Below are 17,352 nucleotides of genomic sequence, written 5' to 3' on the forward strand. Positions count from 1 at the left end.
CACTGCAGAAATAATCCACTCTGACACCACTTTAACTGCTCTGCCTCAGTGCTATGTAACCCAGGTATCTGTAGTTTGTTGTGGCACCAGAGCTCTCTAACAGGAAAGGCTAAATATTTCACGAAACAACAATTCCCAGAATACCGTAGCATGGAGCCAAGGCAGTTAAAGTTGCGTCAAAGTGGATTATTTCTACAGGGTGGATGCAATGCTAGAAAGAGTAAGGAGAGAAAACCAAACTGTCGTTTCTTCTCTGGCCTCTGGCAGATGTGATCTGCTTTTATATTTGATGTTTTTAATTTGTCTTTTCTTTTCTATATGGTAATTTTATCTATTCCTCTATTTAATTGTTATTATCTTAGAGTGTATGCCTTGGGCCGGCTTTTATATACTCCTTAATTTTACCGACTTTGTACAGCGCTGTGTATAATAATAATAATAATAATAAATGGCCTGGCTTTTCTCATTTATTTACACACTCACTAAATTACTACACAACCTTTCCATTAATGTGCGGAAAACAATATCTATAGCTCTTGCCCATCCCACTTTAGCCTCACAACAACCCTGCCAGGAGGATCAGTCTGAAAGGGAGCAGCTGATCTAAGGTCCAAAACACACTGCAGAAATAATCCCATTTGAGACCACTTTAATTGCCCTGTAGTTTTGTGAGACAGTTAGCCTTCTCTATCAGAAAACTCTGGTGCCACAGGAAACTACAGTTCCCAGGATTCCCTAGGACTGAGTCAGGGCAGTTAAATCCAGTCAAACTGGATTATTTCTGCAGTGTGTTTTGGACCTAAATTTAATGGCTAAGTGAGAACTTGAAGCTGGATATACATGCAATCCCACTTCAACACCTAGAGATCATTACACCCCACTAATGTTAGGAAAACCTGTCTGTTCTCTACAGCATAAAATAATAATAATAAATGTTTAGGTGTGTGTTTAGATTTTTTTGTTAGGGGCTAATGCAACCTTTGGGGAAATCAGACAGACTGATTTGGGTTTAATACAATTAACCCTAGCCTTTGCAGAACAGCTGAGGGTGAAAAGTAGAGAGAGCAGAGGGCTCCCTTGGAGAGCAAAGGAGATAGATAAACAGACATTATAGTCAATAGGAGGCAGTGTGCCTACTAGTCACATAGGTCCCATACAGACTGCCAAAACAAAGCTGCTTTGGGTCACTTTGGAGGTATGCTGTTTAAATGATGCAAGCGTCCTAAGAGTCCGGAAGCCGCACCAAAGCCACAATCCAGTCCTAAGGACTAGAGCGCAGCTTTGGTGCAGCTTCTGGACTCTTAGGATGCATGCATCATTTAAACAGCATACCTCCAAAGTGACCTGAAGCAGCTTTATTTTGGCAGTCTGTATGGGGCCATAGCCAGCTTTATCAAAGTTGGTTGGGAAAGGAAACACTTCTGAGTTCATAGTTTTTTGTGGAGGGTTTGGGCTATGCGGCCATGTTCTGGAAGAGTTTATTCCTGACATTTCACCAGCATCTGTGGCTATGGATGCTGGCCATGAAAGCCTTTGACTTCACTTCTGAGTTAATTCACCCGCTTTTGTATAGCAATGTAACATTTTCTCTTTGGCTGGATCAATCTCATTCTTTCGATGCCAGCCCAAGTCTCATGGAAATTAAGGAAAGCTGAGGGGGAGATGAGCTGTGGCCCCGGAAAAATTAAGGCTGCATCTGCACTGCAGAAATAATCCAGGTTGACACCACTTTAGCTGCCATGGCTCAATGCTATGGAATTCTGGGAAATGTAGTTTTTTGGGGGCACCAGGGCGGAGCACATTTAGTCTTTTCCAGACACAGAGGGTTAGTTAACTCTAGCAGTTCGCTCCCCTGTTGTTCTGGAGAATCCGGATGCAAAGGGATCTTGCAGCCCCTTTGAGACTCACTGAAAGAAAACAATAAAGTGGGCCTCACACTGTGCCCTTTAAGAGACTGTGGACTTCAGCTCCCAGAAGCCTCAGCCATGTTGGCCAATAGGGTGAGATTCTGGGAGCTGAAGTCCAAAATCCATTAAAGAGCACAGTTTGGGGACGACAGTGTCAGTTACTAGTATGAGCTTTCCTAGGCTGCATCTGCACTGCAGAAATAATGCAGCATGACCCCGCTTTAACTGCCAGGGCTCCATGCTATGGAATCCTGGGATTTATAGTCTGCTAAATTTTGGGCTGTGTTTTATCCTGCAGTTGTCCTACAGTTTGGTCTCGAATTTGTTCCACATTTTGTCCCTGGTAATAGTGGACAATTATGGCAACCCTAGGTATCACCAGAGCTTAATTTGGGAGAAAGTTAAATATCTCACAGAAGTACAGATCCCAGGATTCCATAGGATCGAGCTGTGGCAATCAAAGCGGTGCCAAACTGCATTAATTTAGCAGTGTGGATGCACCCCTAGACAGAAGCCTCCTTTCCATGCCTCTGAGGAAGTGGGCTCAGGTCTACGAAACCTCATGCCACTAGCATTCCCCCTTCAGTCACACTGCATCCGCACTGCAGGAATAATCCAGGTTGACGCTGCTTTTTAACTGCCATGGATCATTGCTATGGAATCCTGGGAAGTGTAGTTTTGTGAGACACTTAGCCTTCTCTGTCAGACTGCTCTGGGTGCCACAACAAACTACCAATCCCAGGATTTCATAGGATGGAGCCATGGCAGTCAAAGTGTTGTCAAATGCCCCTTTGCCTTCTAGTAACATCAGTGGTCTCCAAACTGTGTCCTTTAAGAGATTTTGGACTTCAGCTCCCAGAAGCCTTAGCCATGTTGGCCAATGGCCTGGGACTCTGAGAGCTGAAGTCCAAAATCCTTTAAAGAGCACAGTTTGGGGACCACTGCTGAACCTTTTGGTCCCCAAACTGTCCCCTTTAAGAGATCTAATTTGGAAAAGCGTTATATAAATAAACATTATTATTATTATTATTATTATTTTGGACTTCAGCTCCCAGAAGCCTCAGCCATGTTGGCAAATAGCGTTGGATTTTGAAATGAAGTCCAAAATCCCTTAAAGAGCACAGTCTGGAGACTACTGTTATAATATAAAGGGTTCAACAGCGGTCCCCAAACTGTGCCCTTTAAGAGATTTTGGACTTCAGTTCCCAGAAGCCTCAGCCATGTTGGCCAATAGCGTTGGATTCTGGGAGATGAAGTCCAAAATCCCTTGTGGAGCACAGTTTGGGGAGCATTGTAGTAGTTCATTATGGGGCTGACGCCATTTTGTGAGCAAGCTGTTGAGGGGGCGGGGCCAAGGAGGACGCCGGTCGCCTCTGAGCCAATGAGCGTTGGGCTTCGCTTCCGGGCGCCGGCTCTAGCCCAACGCTGATTGGCTAAGAGAGTGCTGCGTCTTCTTCTGCCTCTTTGCTGCTGGTGGAGAGTGAGGGGCCTTGGTCTTTGGGCGCCATGGGGAGCCTGCTTCAGTTTCTGAGGCTGGTGGGGCAGCTGAAGGTGAGGGCTCCATCCTGTGGAATCCTGGGATTTGTAGTTGTTTGCTGAGGGTCCGCCAGAGAGTGGGTTTTCATGGCTGAGCAGGGATTCGAATCCTGATCTCCTAAGCTGCATCCACACTGGAGAAATAACCCGGTTTGGCACCGCTTTAACTCTTTTGTCTGGCTCAAGGCTATGGAATTCTGGGAGTTGGAGTTTGCTGTGGGCCCAGAGCAGAACAATTAGGTGGAAATTGTTTTGCTGGAATATTTATAACAAGATGTGTGCATTATACAATACTCTGCACATTGTATGTCAGAAAGGTGTTGGCATGCACAGCGCAGGTGGACTGTATTCAGACACATTCAAAGCTTCATGTGGAAATTGTTTTGCTGGAATATTTATAACAACATATGTGCAATATTCTGCACAACACACTTGCAGAAGGGTGTTGACATGCACAACGCACGTGCAGGGTATGTGCAGTGTGTACACGCAGACACAGGTTGTTGGTGTGTGTATTCATACAGCTATTCATACCTAACATTCAGCATGTTTACACCAAATGGACTGTTGATTTATGCCCTTGTACCATTGACAGTTATTAGCATGTTATCCTGGGCACACATACAATGAGGTCTGCAAGCATGGACAAGTGTGTAAAAGGAGTGTGTGTGTGTGTGTATTTGATAGATTTAGCTATAGCTTTTAAAAGATTTCCATAGTACCAACAGGCAGGGTCTCTTGGAATTTAAAGAGTTCAATAACACCATCTAGCATGACAAACAGGGAATAATTCAGTACCTTTGTGAGGTTTGTGTGTGCAAAAGTATATATTTGCAAGGGTTTTTCCAGATAACGTTGCTCTAATTGTTTTTGACCAGAGAGTTCCACGGACAGGCTGGGTATACAGAAATGTAATGAATCCAGAGAATGTGTCGGATCATATGTACAGGATGGCAGTCATGGCTATGGTAACTGAAGATAAAACACTTAATAAAGACAGGCAAGTATACTGAGAATATACGTTAACTGTTACTGGGTACTGTGCCTTATCATTGCAATAACACTGAACTTCATGATGCGGTTAATAGTGGAGTTCTAACTGAACTGTATGTTGTTTGCAGAAGATTATTAGTCTGAAGTTGCCTTGGCTGCTGACAATGTTCTTTTGTTGGCAAAATACTCTTCTGCCAGCTAGCCTGAAATCTATTGATAGAAACCTCAAAAAGCTTTAAACCTACTGTTGCCAGAACCCAGTCTACCAGCAAAACTACTCTGCAGGTCTGAGATATGTCAGCAGAAGAGTTGGGAAAGAGTGGGACAAGGGAGCAGCAGAGCTATGTTGTAGTCAAACCTCCTCCAGCCCAGATACACAACCACAACACCAGTACAAAGCTATGCCAGGATATGGGTAGTGCTTAGTAATATCCAGCACCCCTAGGCCGGGAAAAGGCTAGTTTCAGCACAAAGTATCCGCTCTACTTTAATCTCATTTGGCCTTCTGCCATGTTGGCCAATAAAATTTATGTTATAATTTAGTTGTGACTACAGGTTTCAGTGGGATTTAAACACAACTAACTGGGATTCAGGCTTACTTGCAATCAGTGATGTGGGTTTTGTTGTTGTTGTTGATAAAGCAGAACTGGAAAATGTTCCAAAAAATTTCCCAGTGTCCCAAATAATTTTATCTGATTTGGCACATTTGGTTTAAATATTATATTCAGAGACATTCAAAGCTGTATGTGGAAATTATTATATTGGAATATTTATAACAATATAAAGGGAATAGCACATAGTTCCCTTTTATTTAATGAAGAATGACTAGGCTGGAAAGAACTCAATTCTTTTAAGGACACATATGTAAAGAGAGCTGTGCTTCATAGTTTGACTTTCTTTTTTCGGGTGTTACTATAGTACCTTCAACTTAACCCGTGGTAAATCCACTCTGTAGTTTGATGGCACTCTTAAGTGTCATGGCTCCATCTTGTGGAAGCCTGAGATTTGTAGGTTGGTGGACAGACTTTTATTCCCCTGAATTACTCCAATAGAGCTCTCTAGCAGAATTCCTTGCTCCATAGATGGAGTTAAAGTGACATCAAAGTGACATAATAGTGTAGTATGGATACATTCTGAGACTCTCTGTACTACTTATCATTTCTATCTCAAGTTGAGAAAATCTGATTCAGTATAATTAGTTGAATATTTTATTTCACTAAATGATAGGTGCAAATCTGTGGGCACAGGCAAATACCACACTTTATCTTGACAACTTGTCTAATTGAGAGGCAAGAGATTTTGTGAAAGAGAAACAAGCTTTAACAGTGCATTCATTTGTTAGTTTGTTCCTCTCTGCATTAAGGTTTGTCAGTGCTTTTTTCCCTTATAAATGAACTTCATATCCTGTGTTTAGTTAAGGGAAACATGCTTTTACAGCTACTACTGTGGTATACAGGTGTATATACACCATATGGTACATCGAAAAGAGTTCTGCAAATCAATCTGGAACTCTTCCTAGAGGTCACAACTAAACTGAGACTGTCATACTTTGGACATATCATGAGAAGATATGATGTATTAGAAAAGACAGTGATGCTTGGCAAGGAAACCATAACCCTAAATTTGTAAGGAGAGATGCTGGAAATAGCATTGCAAAATGATTTCACTAGATGCAGAGATTTTCATACCAAAACAACCATCACTTGTCTGTTCAGTGTAGATTTGAAACAGAAAATTACATCTCTAAAACATTTGGTCTTTTCCAGGTGTGTACGGTTAGCTCTAGTTCATGATATGGCTGAATGCATAGTTGGTGACATTGCACCAGCTGACAATATTTCCAAAGAGGAGAAACACAGACGAGAAGAGGTCAGTACCACTGCACTTGCACCATGATGATGTTTGTAAATCCTGGTGGATCTTAAGCATTTGTTATTGTAATTGTCTGCAAATTAATTTGAAATGTGGTTATGCAAAGTTAATATTAATTATTGTTAATATCCATTATTTGTACTATGTGTATGTATTGCATATGTGCCTTCATGTCATTTGTGGATGGTGTCATGAGTTTCATAGAATTTTCTTAGACAGAATACTCAGAATACCCCATGATAGGTTTGTCTTAAGGTCGCCATAAGTCGGAAACAACTTGAGGGCACATAACAAATACTATGTTAACATGTAATATGTCCAAGGAAACCTCTATTATGCAACCTGTTGCATGAAGGAATTCTTATGTCAGAGGAAGCACAGATAACCTGAGGTGGTACAGTTGTTTGAAAATGTGCAACTGAGCCTTGTATTGCAAAGATAACATTAGAAAACCAAATCCATGTGTGAGAAGGTAACTCTGAAGCTTGTGCTTATGCCAATGTCTGCTGCTGCCAGTATCTCAAGGATGAGCAGCGCCAGTGTAAGGATGAAGGTGAGTGTGTTTTCTTTTAGATGGCCCAAGCTTCTGGTGTTGCCTTTGCTGAACAGAAAAGCTCTCTGCTGCAGCACATCTGTTCCATGCTCCTTGCATGGTGTGTGAATGCCTCCAATTTCAAGATTTTTGCTCTGAAACAGTAATTTTTGTCATGTGTAACTCATGGTTGCCTGTGTGCAACTTAAAGCTGTTTTCACTGAGTTCATGGGGAGATACATTCTGTGATGCAGTGTTTTTTGTGCTTTTTAATATGTTTGATCCATTTGCCAGTCCCGGCAGGTTCTATATGCCAGGATGCTTGAGAGAAGCTATGTTGACAAAAAAAGAAAGAAAGAAACAATATTTGACATTGTTTTTGTTCTTTAGGAAGCTATGAAACATTTAACCCAACTGCTTTCAGAAGAGCTGAGAAAAGAAATTTTTGAACTATGGAATGTAAGTTTTCAAACATCTAAGCTTGTTTATGCATTTTCAGTTAAAGAAAGACATGCATCTTCTTTATTATAGAAATCAGTGACTATAATGACTAGTGCTAAAACTAGTGGATTTCAGAAGGAAGGGAATGAAACTGATGGTGCACTGCAGGCCACCAAGAGAATACAGCCAGGTATAGGAGCCACTAAGAGCTCACAAACACTCTGTCTCTTGCCTTCCTGCTATGTTGCCATGCAACTGCAACCTATGGTTTGTAGCTAATGAGCTGCATTGGATTCGGTGGGTCACAACTAATTGTTTGATGTATGGCCCAACTAAGAGACAAGCATGTTCTATTACAGAAATGGCCTCACTCGCCGATTTTGCACAACAAGTTCATAAAAGCCACTTAAATCAGAAAACACTTGTTTTTGTTTGGCACAGTTCCCTTTGCTGAAGTAAAACATGAATAAAAAGCAGGTGAAGTATTAAATCAAATATTATAAGACAGCAGGGCAGGGGCTTAATTAAACCTCCTGTCTTTGAAGAAAAGGCACAGGTTTATGGAAACATTTTAATGATTTTTTTTCATTAAGTCAGCTTTCCAAACCCTTTTCATAGAGATTTTTGTATTTCTGATCTACAATAAAATATTACAGAATCTTAAACTGTTTAACTACTTAGTTTAAAGAGTACATTTTGAAAGAGGCACTAGCTATTTTGTGTTGTGTAGAATGCTCTTCTATTAGATGTCCTCTTCAAATATACTTTGTTGCTGTTAAAATATCACAAGAGTCTCTGGTCCAAAACATACCACAGAAATAATCCAGGTTGAAACTGCTTTAACTGTCCTGGTTCAATGCTAGGGAATTCTGGGAACTGTAGTTTTGTGAGACATTTAGCCTTCTCTGTCAGAAAGCTCTGGGGCCACAATAAACAATTCCCAGGATTCTCGAGCACTGAGCCAGGGGAGTTAAAGCGATCTCAAACTAGATTATTTCTGCAACATGTTTTGGACCTCTGTTAGCTTGAGACAACATTTGTGAGAAAGAAACTTTGCTCTTGAATTATGGTTTCTAGTAGATCATAGTCACGTCTTACTTTCTCTGTTTTTACTGTATGTACCTTTTGGTGTATCTTAACAAAACTAAGACCTGGTAACAATAATTTTCACATAGCAAAACTGTAATGAAGCTAATATAATTAGAAATATAGTGAATGTTGGTGTTCTCTTCATTCCCAATTATTTCCCTTTCCTAGGGAACTGGCAGGAGGTTAAGGTTCTAGGTGTTCCATAGAAACTTCTTTATATTCTTTATATTATGCTTTTAACCACCTTTGTGGCATGATTAGGAGTCTTCAAAACTCCTGCTTCCACCCACCAAGAATTTAGCACTTTCCTTTATCTTTCTCATTAAAAATCCATTTCAATTTGCAAAGCCAGTCACATGTGGCTTTATGCCTACAGAATGTTCTGTTACAGAGCTGCAAGTTAAGGCTGCTGTTGCTGCCTAACTGTAGGTAGTAACTAGTATGTGTTCCTCTTGGGATGATGCCCTAAAAGTAAAGCTGCATATGAGACTGAGCTTTTACTTGACCTATACTGTATATACTCATGTATAAGTCTAGAAATTTAGGTCAAAAGTTTTACCTAAAAAAACTGAGTTGACATATCCACGGGTCAAAGTAAGTACTGTATCTTAACTCTTATTTTTCAAAAGGAACAATCCCCTGGTGAAAGGCAAGAGTATAATCTGCCCTGGAAGCACTAATCCCCTGCCCACTCTCTTATACATCCAGCCTTAAGAGTGAGCACAAACAGTTATGCCTGCTAGAATTTTGTAAGTTCTTTGGCATTGTTTTCTTTTGTTGGTAAAAGCAAAAAGGTGTTATCCTAAACCAAAAGAGAAAAACGGCAAACAAAAAGGTCAATGGAAAGTAGCAATTAAAAGATAAGATAATGTAAGTATTCAATGGATATAATACAAAATATAAAGTATAAAGTAAAAATTCTGCTAATATGCATAGTAGGCTGAAAACTATAAATCCCAAATAATATACAAGTTGTAAAAATGTCCAGTCATTCAAGGTGCATGTATTAACATAAATGTATGCACTTCCTGAGGACATGTAATAAAAGGTTTATGTAAAGAACAGTAATAAAACCAATAGCAGTAAAACCAAACGCGTTTTGACTATATGTCTTCCTCAGTGGAAAAATGAGCTGAACAGATGGAGAAAAATAATGACGTTAGTATATTTATAACCAAATAATGAAGACTATGTTGTTAAATAATTATTTTGTAGATATACCTGTTGTAATAGCCCAGTAAGTAAGAAAGTAAAGAGTAAGTCATGAAATCAATTCCTGTAAAACGTGTATGTATATGTATATATAAAAATGTAGATGTTTTGGATTTACTATAAATACTCAAAATAATTAAATATATATTTTCCTCCATACTTACTAAATCCTGGATGCTCCACTGAACTGCAATGCTGTGTTGGATGTTACAAACGGGGCTTTATATTACTCCTCTAATTTACAGTCTGTGATACCTGTTATACCATGATTAGAGTTGCTTTGCAGGGAGTGCAAATCCTGCAAAGTGTTACACAAACTGCAATCTCAATGCTATCAAAATAATACAGATGATCAAATGAATAAAGCAAAAGAGAGAAAGATGTTTACAATATCTCTGCCCAATTACAGTTCTCATTTAGTGCTGTAGGTTTATGAGACTGTAAGGTGAAAATCCAAAAGAGCTCTCTTCTCAAATTCCTCTCCAGGTTTTCCCCAGTGCCAGACATTTTCTCAATTGTCCAAAATTTGATATCCTTCTCCGTATGTTCTGTATACGGGTACTTCAAACTACTTAAGTGAGGCAGGCACAGCTCCACCATGCCTAGGCCCAGAGGCAGATGAAAGACCCTCCTTTTATTCCACCTGTCACGGCCCTGGCCTCAGAGGTATCCAGTATCTGCTGGACTTGATCCCCTTCCGCACAGCCATTCTCTTGTCCTTTTGTGTCATGTGTTTTTTAGATTGTAAGTCTTAGGGCAGGGAACTATAATTGACAATGTGTAAGCTGCTCAGAGAGCCTTAGGAGCAGAACGGCAGGGCATACATACTCTTAAATAAATAGTTATCTTTTGCTATCAAAGATTCATGAATACATCCAAATGTAAACCTTTTATAGGTTTTAGGCTAAACTGAATTGCCATGTATTCATTTGTTTGTTTATTTAATAGCATTTATATGTTGCCTTTCTCCCAGTGTGGTCCCCACGGCGACTTACAAACAATAATAAAGTAACAAAAATAGTAATAAAATTAAAATACAATTAAAAGATTACATTTTTAAACTAAAAGATTAAACAGTATAAACTTTAAAAAAAAACATACAAAAGTTAAAATTGGAGTACTTACCCAACCCCATGAGGATGCTTCCTAGAAGCAATTAGTTATTAAAAGCCTCTTCAAACAAAAAGTTATTTGCCTGGTGATGAAAGGAGAGGAGAGAGAGGTGCTGCCTATCGTCCTGTGGAAGGGAGCTCCAGAGGGTGGGAGTAGCCACCAAGAAGGCGCTCTCTCTTGTCCTCACTAAATGAGCCTGTGATGGTGGCGAGACTGAGAAAAAGACTTCCTCTGATGATCTTAAGATACTGGCAGATTTGTATAAGGAGATGCAATCATATCAAAAGACTCTTGGGAGTTGCAGTTTGTTGAAGGTGTTAAAAATTCTGTTGACATATTCTACAGAAAGAATGGCATTCTTTTTCTTTGCCTCCATTCTATGGTCCAGAACACTGCATGCTTCTGAGAGGCAGCCTAGTGAGTCCTCTTAGTTTGAAGATGTTTGCAAAACATCAGCGCTTTACACACTGCCCAAAAAGGGCGGTCTGCCAGCGCCATCATTTGCTGCACGGAGGAGTCCCAGCGGCCAAACTGTGCGACTCCTCTGCACAACAAAAAGAAGTTGCAAAATGCAGCTTCTTCTTGCGGCACCCTTATGACGCCGCAAGGCGCCAATGGCGCACTTGCTGCATCATAATGGCGCTGAGACATAATGGCTACGTCAAAATAGCGGCGCCCATGTAGAATGGGCGCCGCCATTTTGTACGTGCTCGGCACGTACTAGGGTTAGGAGCGTCCAGAAAGGATGCCCCTTTCTAACCCTAGTATGAGCTGTGCACGTACTTTCCACCCGTGCGGAACGGGCCATCATTAAAATAGGAGGCCCCAAGGAAATTAATTGAAGCATTATGAGTAACAGAAATCTGGTATATTCAGGGGTAGCTGTGTTGGGCATATAGCAAAGTACAGCATTAGTGTGTGTGTGTGTGTGTGTGTGGCATTATTCTGGATGGGTGCTTCGGGAGAAATTATTTCTGGGTGGCTGCTTCTTTGAATGAGAAACAAAAACACTAGTGCATCATAAACACAGTGTTCATGGAGTATCAAAAAGATATCCCTTGGGATGCTAATAATAATAATAATAATAATAATAATAATAATAATAATAATAATAATTATTATTATTATTATTATTATTATTATTATTATTTGTATTTTTATTTTTCCGCCTCCCCTGCAGATCGAGGCGAGATTACATCAACAAATTAACAGAGTACAGATATAAAATACTTATGACTTTGTTAACAAGATAATCCTTTGCTAAAATAGATGGCAGGTAGGCAGATTGCCACCAGCTTAATAGTATGCTTGAGAGCAATATAGGCTGTCTGGAAGAGAAAGTATTTGACCAGCATCTCTAACCAGTGGGGAAGTATTGCCAAAGATGCTATGCCGTATATACTCATGTATAAGTCTAGAAATTTTTGACAAAAAATTGAGCCAAAAAAACTGAGTCAACTTATCCATGGGTCAATCTAAGTACTGTATTTTAACTCTTATATTTTTAAAAAAGAACGAAGAATAAAATCTGCCCTGGAAGCACTGACATCCCTCTACTCTCTCATCTAATCAGCCTTTAGTGTGAGCACAGACAGTTATGCCTGCCAGAATTTTCTTTAGCATTGTTTTCCTTTGCTTCAGCCTTTACATCTTTTGTTACATGCCCCTACGTTTTATTCTCGACTTATTTATTGGTCATATCAGAACCCATAATTTTGGCTCCAAAACCTGCCCTTGACTTATACATGAGGTCAACATATAGTCAAGTATATACAATAGTTAGGCGGGATACAGACCGCCGCTTTGCGGCGGTCTCCCGCCGGCGCCATTTGCTCCGCGAGGGAGCCGCAGCAGCCAAACCGCGTGGCTCCCGCGCGGAGCAAAAAAGAAGCTCCATTTCGGAGCTTCTTTTTGCGGCGCCTTTATGATGTCGCGAGGCGCCGCTGGCGCATTCGCGACGTCATAGGCGCCGCGACACGTCTGGACGCTATGCGTCCAGTACGTAAACATGGCGGCCCCCATGTGGAAGGGGCGCCGCCATGTTGTACGTATTCTATACGTACTAGGGTTAGGGGGGTGCGGAAGCACCGCCCCTTCCTAACCCTAGTACGTATAGAAGACGTACTATATGGCGGTTTGTATCCCGCCTTAGGTTTTGAAGGAGTGTGGTGTGGACTATTTAAATACTAAGGTGCTATGGAAACAGTGTGTGGCAAGAGAAGTGACTTGCTGTGCTTTTGTGAGCAAATAGGAAATTGCTTCAAGACTTATGGTGAGCACATAAAGCCAGTTATAAGCACTTGTCGGAAGCACACAATATGGAAAGAAGTGCTTGAATATGAACAGATGCAGTGTTTGAAGCCAAGTCTGTTTGTCTGTGATCTTTACCTCTCAATAAACATGGGTTAACTAATTAAATATTTTGCACCTTTAGGAATATGAACACCAGTCTAGTGCAGAAGCAAGGTTTGTAAAACAGTTAGATCAATGTGAGATGATACTTCAAGCCTTAGAGTATGAAGAGTTAGAGCAAAGGCCTGGAACACTTCAAGATTTTTATGACTCAACTGCAGGTAAGATGATCCTGCTTTTGTTTTAAACACTTGTGAAGTTTGGTATTACAGCACCTGGGACCTGCAACAAAATGTTCTAGCATGCAGTATTCCTGCTTGGTGTCCCTTCCAGACAGATGTGCATGCCTTCTTTCACAATATGCTGTCACAGCTCTCTTCCACAGCACACGTTCTCCTTTTTCTGCCACTCAGCATACTCAGGTATCATTGAATTGTTGCACACGTTTTCAGTCTAAAATTATTACTACCCTTTTCAGTCATTTGTAGCACATTAACAGCTACACAGAGTTGGGATACTAACGTCTCATCCAAATTTATGAAGCCTCCAGACTTTCATTTCTTCTTTTCACAGGTGATCAGACTTACTTACAAGCTTAATACAAATTGTCTTAAACTCATTGTCTCCATTGATCCATTGGGCATCCCCCCCTTTCTTTCTGAAGTCTTTCTAAACCCATTAGCATGTTCCCTTTCAATCTCCCTTTAGTCTAATCACACTGACTTTCTTTAAGCCAAGGATGAGTAAGCTCTGAAGGCCAATTTTCAGCTCCTAGTATCTGCCACAGGCCATACCAGATGCAAAAAACAATAGCAAGAGCTTCATTTATATACCACTTCATACCACCTAAGCAGTCTCTAAGCGATTTACAAAGTGTAAGCTAATTGCCCCTATAAAGTTGGGTACTCATTTTAGCAACCTCAGAAGGATGCAAGCCTTAGTCGAGCCTGAGCTCTTGGCTAGTATTGAACTTGCAACCTTATGGTTTGTGAGTGGCTGCAGTACAGGCATTTAACTACTGCACCATCAGGTCTCATAATAAAAATGGCTGAAAGGTCCCCTTCTTGTTTTGTAAAATCATAGGAGACATGGTAGGAAATTAATGCAGACTCTTTTAGTGCCAAGTTTGTAGGAACAGATACTGACACTTTTTGGCACATTTTTGTTTTGGAAAGGGGAAGACTGAATTCTCACCCCTGCCTTAAGTCTCTTATAAATGTTGCTAACTTCATATATGATTCTTGATTGACAAAACAGTCAAGTGTCCAAGCGCTTCCATACAAAATATGTACAGTACAGTTCAATTTTGGTTGTATAATCTTTTCCTTCTAGGGAAGCGTCACACTATTTCTCCATACATATGGAGAGACTTATTTTGGCAATTAGTCTGTAAAACTGTAGGGAACAGCCAGCAGTCTCTTTCTGTAATGGCAGGTTCACATTCCATTATTTTCCCTGGCTTGGTTGTGTAACTTATGCACATACATGGAGGAAGTATATGAACACATGAACAGTGCTGTGTTTCTTTGCCCATAACTGATCTGAGCTGAATTGAAAGCTCCAAATGTTTTTAATTTGTTTGACTCTTTGGGAATACTTCTGTAAAGTAGGCAAGAAATCCAAAGAGCTATTTCATGAGAGCCCACCTATTTCCATGTATGCAATAGGCTTCTGTACCTGATCTGTAAACCCTCCAATTTCTTCCCCAAAATTGAAAAGCTTATGTTAATAATTGTCTTGCACTCTTCATGATAACTCACTTCACTATTATGTTCAGAAATTTTATACCAGGCATATTTCTCATCTGAACACCATCATTAATTTCTTCTTTGAAACCTGTGCCATGCTATTTAAAAGGTGGGTGGGATTTTCATGTGCCAGCCTCGTGTGACTAAAAGATTTTCGGTTTGTTAGAACAGAGGTACGGAGTCACAACTCCCATGTCCATTGGGATTTAAAGTCTGAAATATTAAGACGCCACTTCCCCCTTCTTTTAAAGGTGTATGCCTGCATGATATTCCACTAAATTTTGCAGAATGGGCGGAAATGTCAAGGAATAGGCAGAGCATGTACATTTGCAGTTTATTTTCCACACTTTGTTACAGTTTAGCAAGAAATGTTTTAAAAACATTTCTAGTATAAGAGAGCAAGTCAGTACAAAATATAAGGTCACCAGTCACACTTATGAACAAGGATTTTGCTTAGATGAAAGTGCTTATCAATATCACTGCCATTCTTGCATGCAGCAGAATAAGAAAACAAGGTAACTAACTGTGATCTCTTGATCTGCAGGAAAATTTAGTCACCCAGAAATAGTCCAGCTTGTGTCTTCCATAAATACAGAAAGAAATACAAAAATAGCTGCATCAAAAAATGATCCACCATCATGAGTCATCTTTGAAATGTGTTTAGCTGCATGTAAAATAAATTTTACAATCCCTGTATTTTTGTGTGCTTCGTCTTGTGGCATAATATTTGTTAACAAAATATAAATACATAATAGCCAAGGGAGCCCCCTATTTCTCACATAAGCATCAGTGTATGACAGGTTATTCAGCATCTCCTTTAAAGTATTGGCTAACTTCTCGAATTTAAAGCTGCTCTTTTCAAGAGCATATCAATATAACTTTACAGTATGCATTTGGCCCCTCAGGATTCCTCACTTAAAAAGGTAAAGGTAGTCCCCTTGACATGAATGACTAGTCATAACTGACTGTAGGGGCAGTGCTCATCTTGGTTACTAAGCCGAAGAGCCAGTGTTGTCCAAAGACAACTCTGGTGACCACACTTAATGCTGTCACCTTCCCACCAAAGTGGTACCTATTTACCTATTTGCATTTGCATGCTTTCAAACTGCTAGGTTGGCAGAAGCTGGGACTAGTGATGGGAGCTCACCCCATCATGCAGCACACCGGCCTTGAACTACCAACCTTCCAATCTTACAATCGTCAGAACTGCCGTCTTAACCACTAAGGCACTGCATCCCATCCTCACTTACACAAAGTTATTTAAAAAAATGGTACAAAACCAAGTAAGAACTTTACATTCACACAATTGTTTTTTAATCACCCAGTATATACTGTATGTGAACTGGACAGAAACAGGCTTCTGTGCCTGCTTACGTGAAGAGTACAGCCCAAGAACCTTACATCCAGACCATAAGGCTGTATGTGCAGTGCTTCCTTGCTGAACCTATGATATGAAAATGTGGAAGGTTAAATCCTGATGTATCCATGGATGGCCAATACTTCATTAAAATATTTGTTGTGCGTCTGTGTGCCTTCAAGTCAGCTTATGGCAAACCCATGACTTTCATAGGATTTTCTTAGTCAAGGAATACTCGGTGGTTTTGCCAGTTCTTTCCTCTGAAATAAAGGCTACAACACTTGTTACTGTAAAACAAATAAATGTATACTACCTAACATAACACAACTCAATAAATGTCAAAAGAGGAGAAGAGATGGCATTAAAGATTTTAAAAACCCGTATAAGATTCTCCTCTCATTCTGAAATGAAGATTCAGAGTTGAGAATTCATATCAAATACCATTGAATTTAATGTGACTATCACACCTTTTAGATCCGTTGTATTTTGCCTCTAGATTTTGGTATGAGGACAATGTGGTTACACCTCTTACGAATGGCTAAATTAGTGAAGTTTCTTGCACTCGAGGTAGTGTTATTTAAATAGTGTTGTCTCAAAACTGGATTTAAAACAATATTTGAAAGTTGTCTCAAGACTGCTCCAGTTTAAAAAAAAAGCATTTTGCATGCAATTGCTGGCTGGCAAATTTGTATGATGGCTTGAAATAGGCCCAGCATAAGTACTGTAGATAGTTGATCATATGTGTGTGTGTGCGCGCGCACACACACACACGCACACACATGGTTCTAATACTAAACATGCACCTGTTCCAACATACATAAACTGCCTACATAGACCAAAATGCCACTGATGTGGCTGGTCCCAAAACAAGTTGTTTCTTTACGTGGGCAGCAATCTGTATTGACTGCATGTGATATAGTGCAATGATGCTGTGCAGCCTCCTAACTACAAAGTAACACAGGGATAATATGCAACCACTGGCTATGTATCTTACATTGTGCGATCTGGGCTTTATGCTGTTGTGGACCAGAGCTCTTAAATTATTATAACATGTTTACCAGGTTGTGAATATTAAGTGGGATTGATTAGCCATCTTTGGTCATTATAATGGGAGAAAGGTGGGATATAAATAATAAAAAATAATTTTAACAAATGGAGGCTGCTGATGTTCAGTAGTTATGAGACTGCAATCTTGATGAT

General features: G+C 40.1%; 1 protein-coding gene across 3 annotated transcripts; it reads left to right on the forward strand.

Moving 5' to 3' along the window:
- The first annotated feature begins 3,304 nt into the window (after positions 1–3,304).
- HDDC2 (HD domain containing 2) lies at positions 3,305–16,527 on the forward strand. Of its 3 annotated transcripts, none has more exons than XM_089530433.1 (6): positions 3,305–3,458; positions 4,322–4,443; positions 6,203–6,305; positions 7,231–7,299; positions 13,130–13,268; positions 15,908–16,111. In XM_089530433.1, exons 1-6 carry the CDS (start codon positions 3,414–3,416, stop codon positions 16,018–16,020), a joined length of 591 nt encoding a protein of 196 aa, XP_089386559.1. In that variant the 5' UTR covers positions 3,305–3,413; the 3' UTR covers positions 16,021–16,111. The 3 variants fall into 3 exon arrangements, with proteins under 3 accessions (XP_089386559.1, XP_089386561.1, XP_089386560.1); XM_089530435.1 differs by lacking the exon at positions 15,908–16,111 and adding an exon at positions 16,121–16,527 and having other exon boundaries at positions 3,307–3,458; XM_089530434.1 differs by lacking the exon at positions 15,908–16,111 and adding an exon at positions 15,340–15,505 and having other exon boundaries at positions 3,315–3,458.
- Positions 16,528–17,352: the final 825 nt, after the last annotated feature.

The sequence above is a fragment of the Sceloporus occidentalis genome, unplaced genomic scaffold (assembly GCF_023333645.1).
Source record: "Sceloporus occidentalis isolate IW3139 unplaced genomic scaffold, rSceOcc1.0.p SCAF_6, whole genome shotgun sequence".
Classification (NCBI taxonomy): Eukaryota; Metazoa; Chordata; class Lepidosauria; order Squamata; family Phrynosomatidae; genus Sceloporus; species Sceloporus occidentalis.

Bases quoted from the DNA above. Each gene is read 5' to 3' on its own strand.
- HDDC2 (XM_089530433.1), top strand. From the start codon at position 3,414: ATGGGGAGCCTGCTTCAGTTTCTGAGGCTGGTGGGGCAGCTGAAG. The intron at 3,459-4,321 runs GTGAGGGCTCCA...GTTTTTGACCAG, and splicing joins GGCTGGTGGGGCAGCTGAAG to AGAGTTCCACGGACAGGCTG. The intron at 4,444-6,202 runs GCAAGTATACTG...GGTCTTTTCCAG, and splicing joins AAAACACTTAATAAAGACAG to GTGTGTACGGTTAGCTCTAG.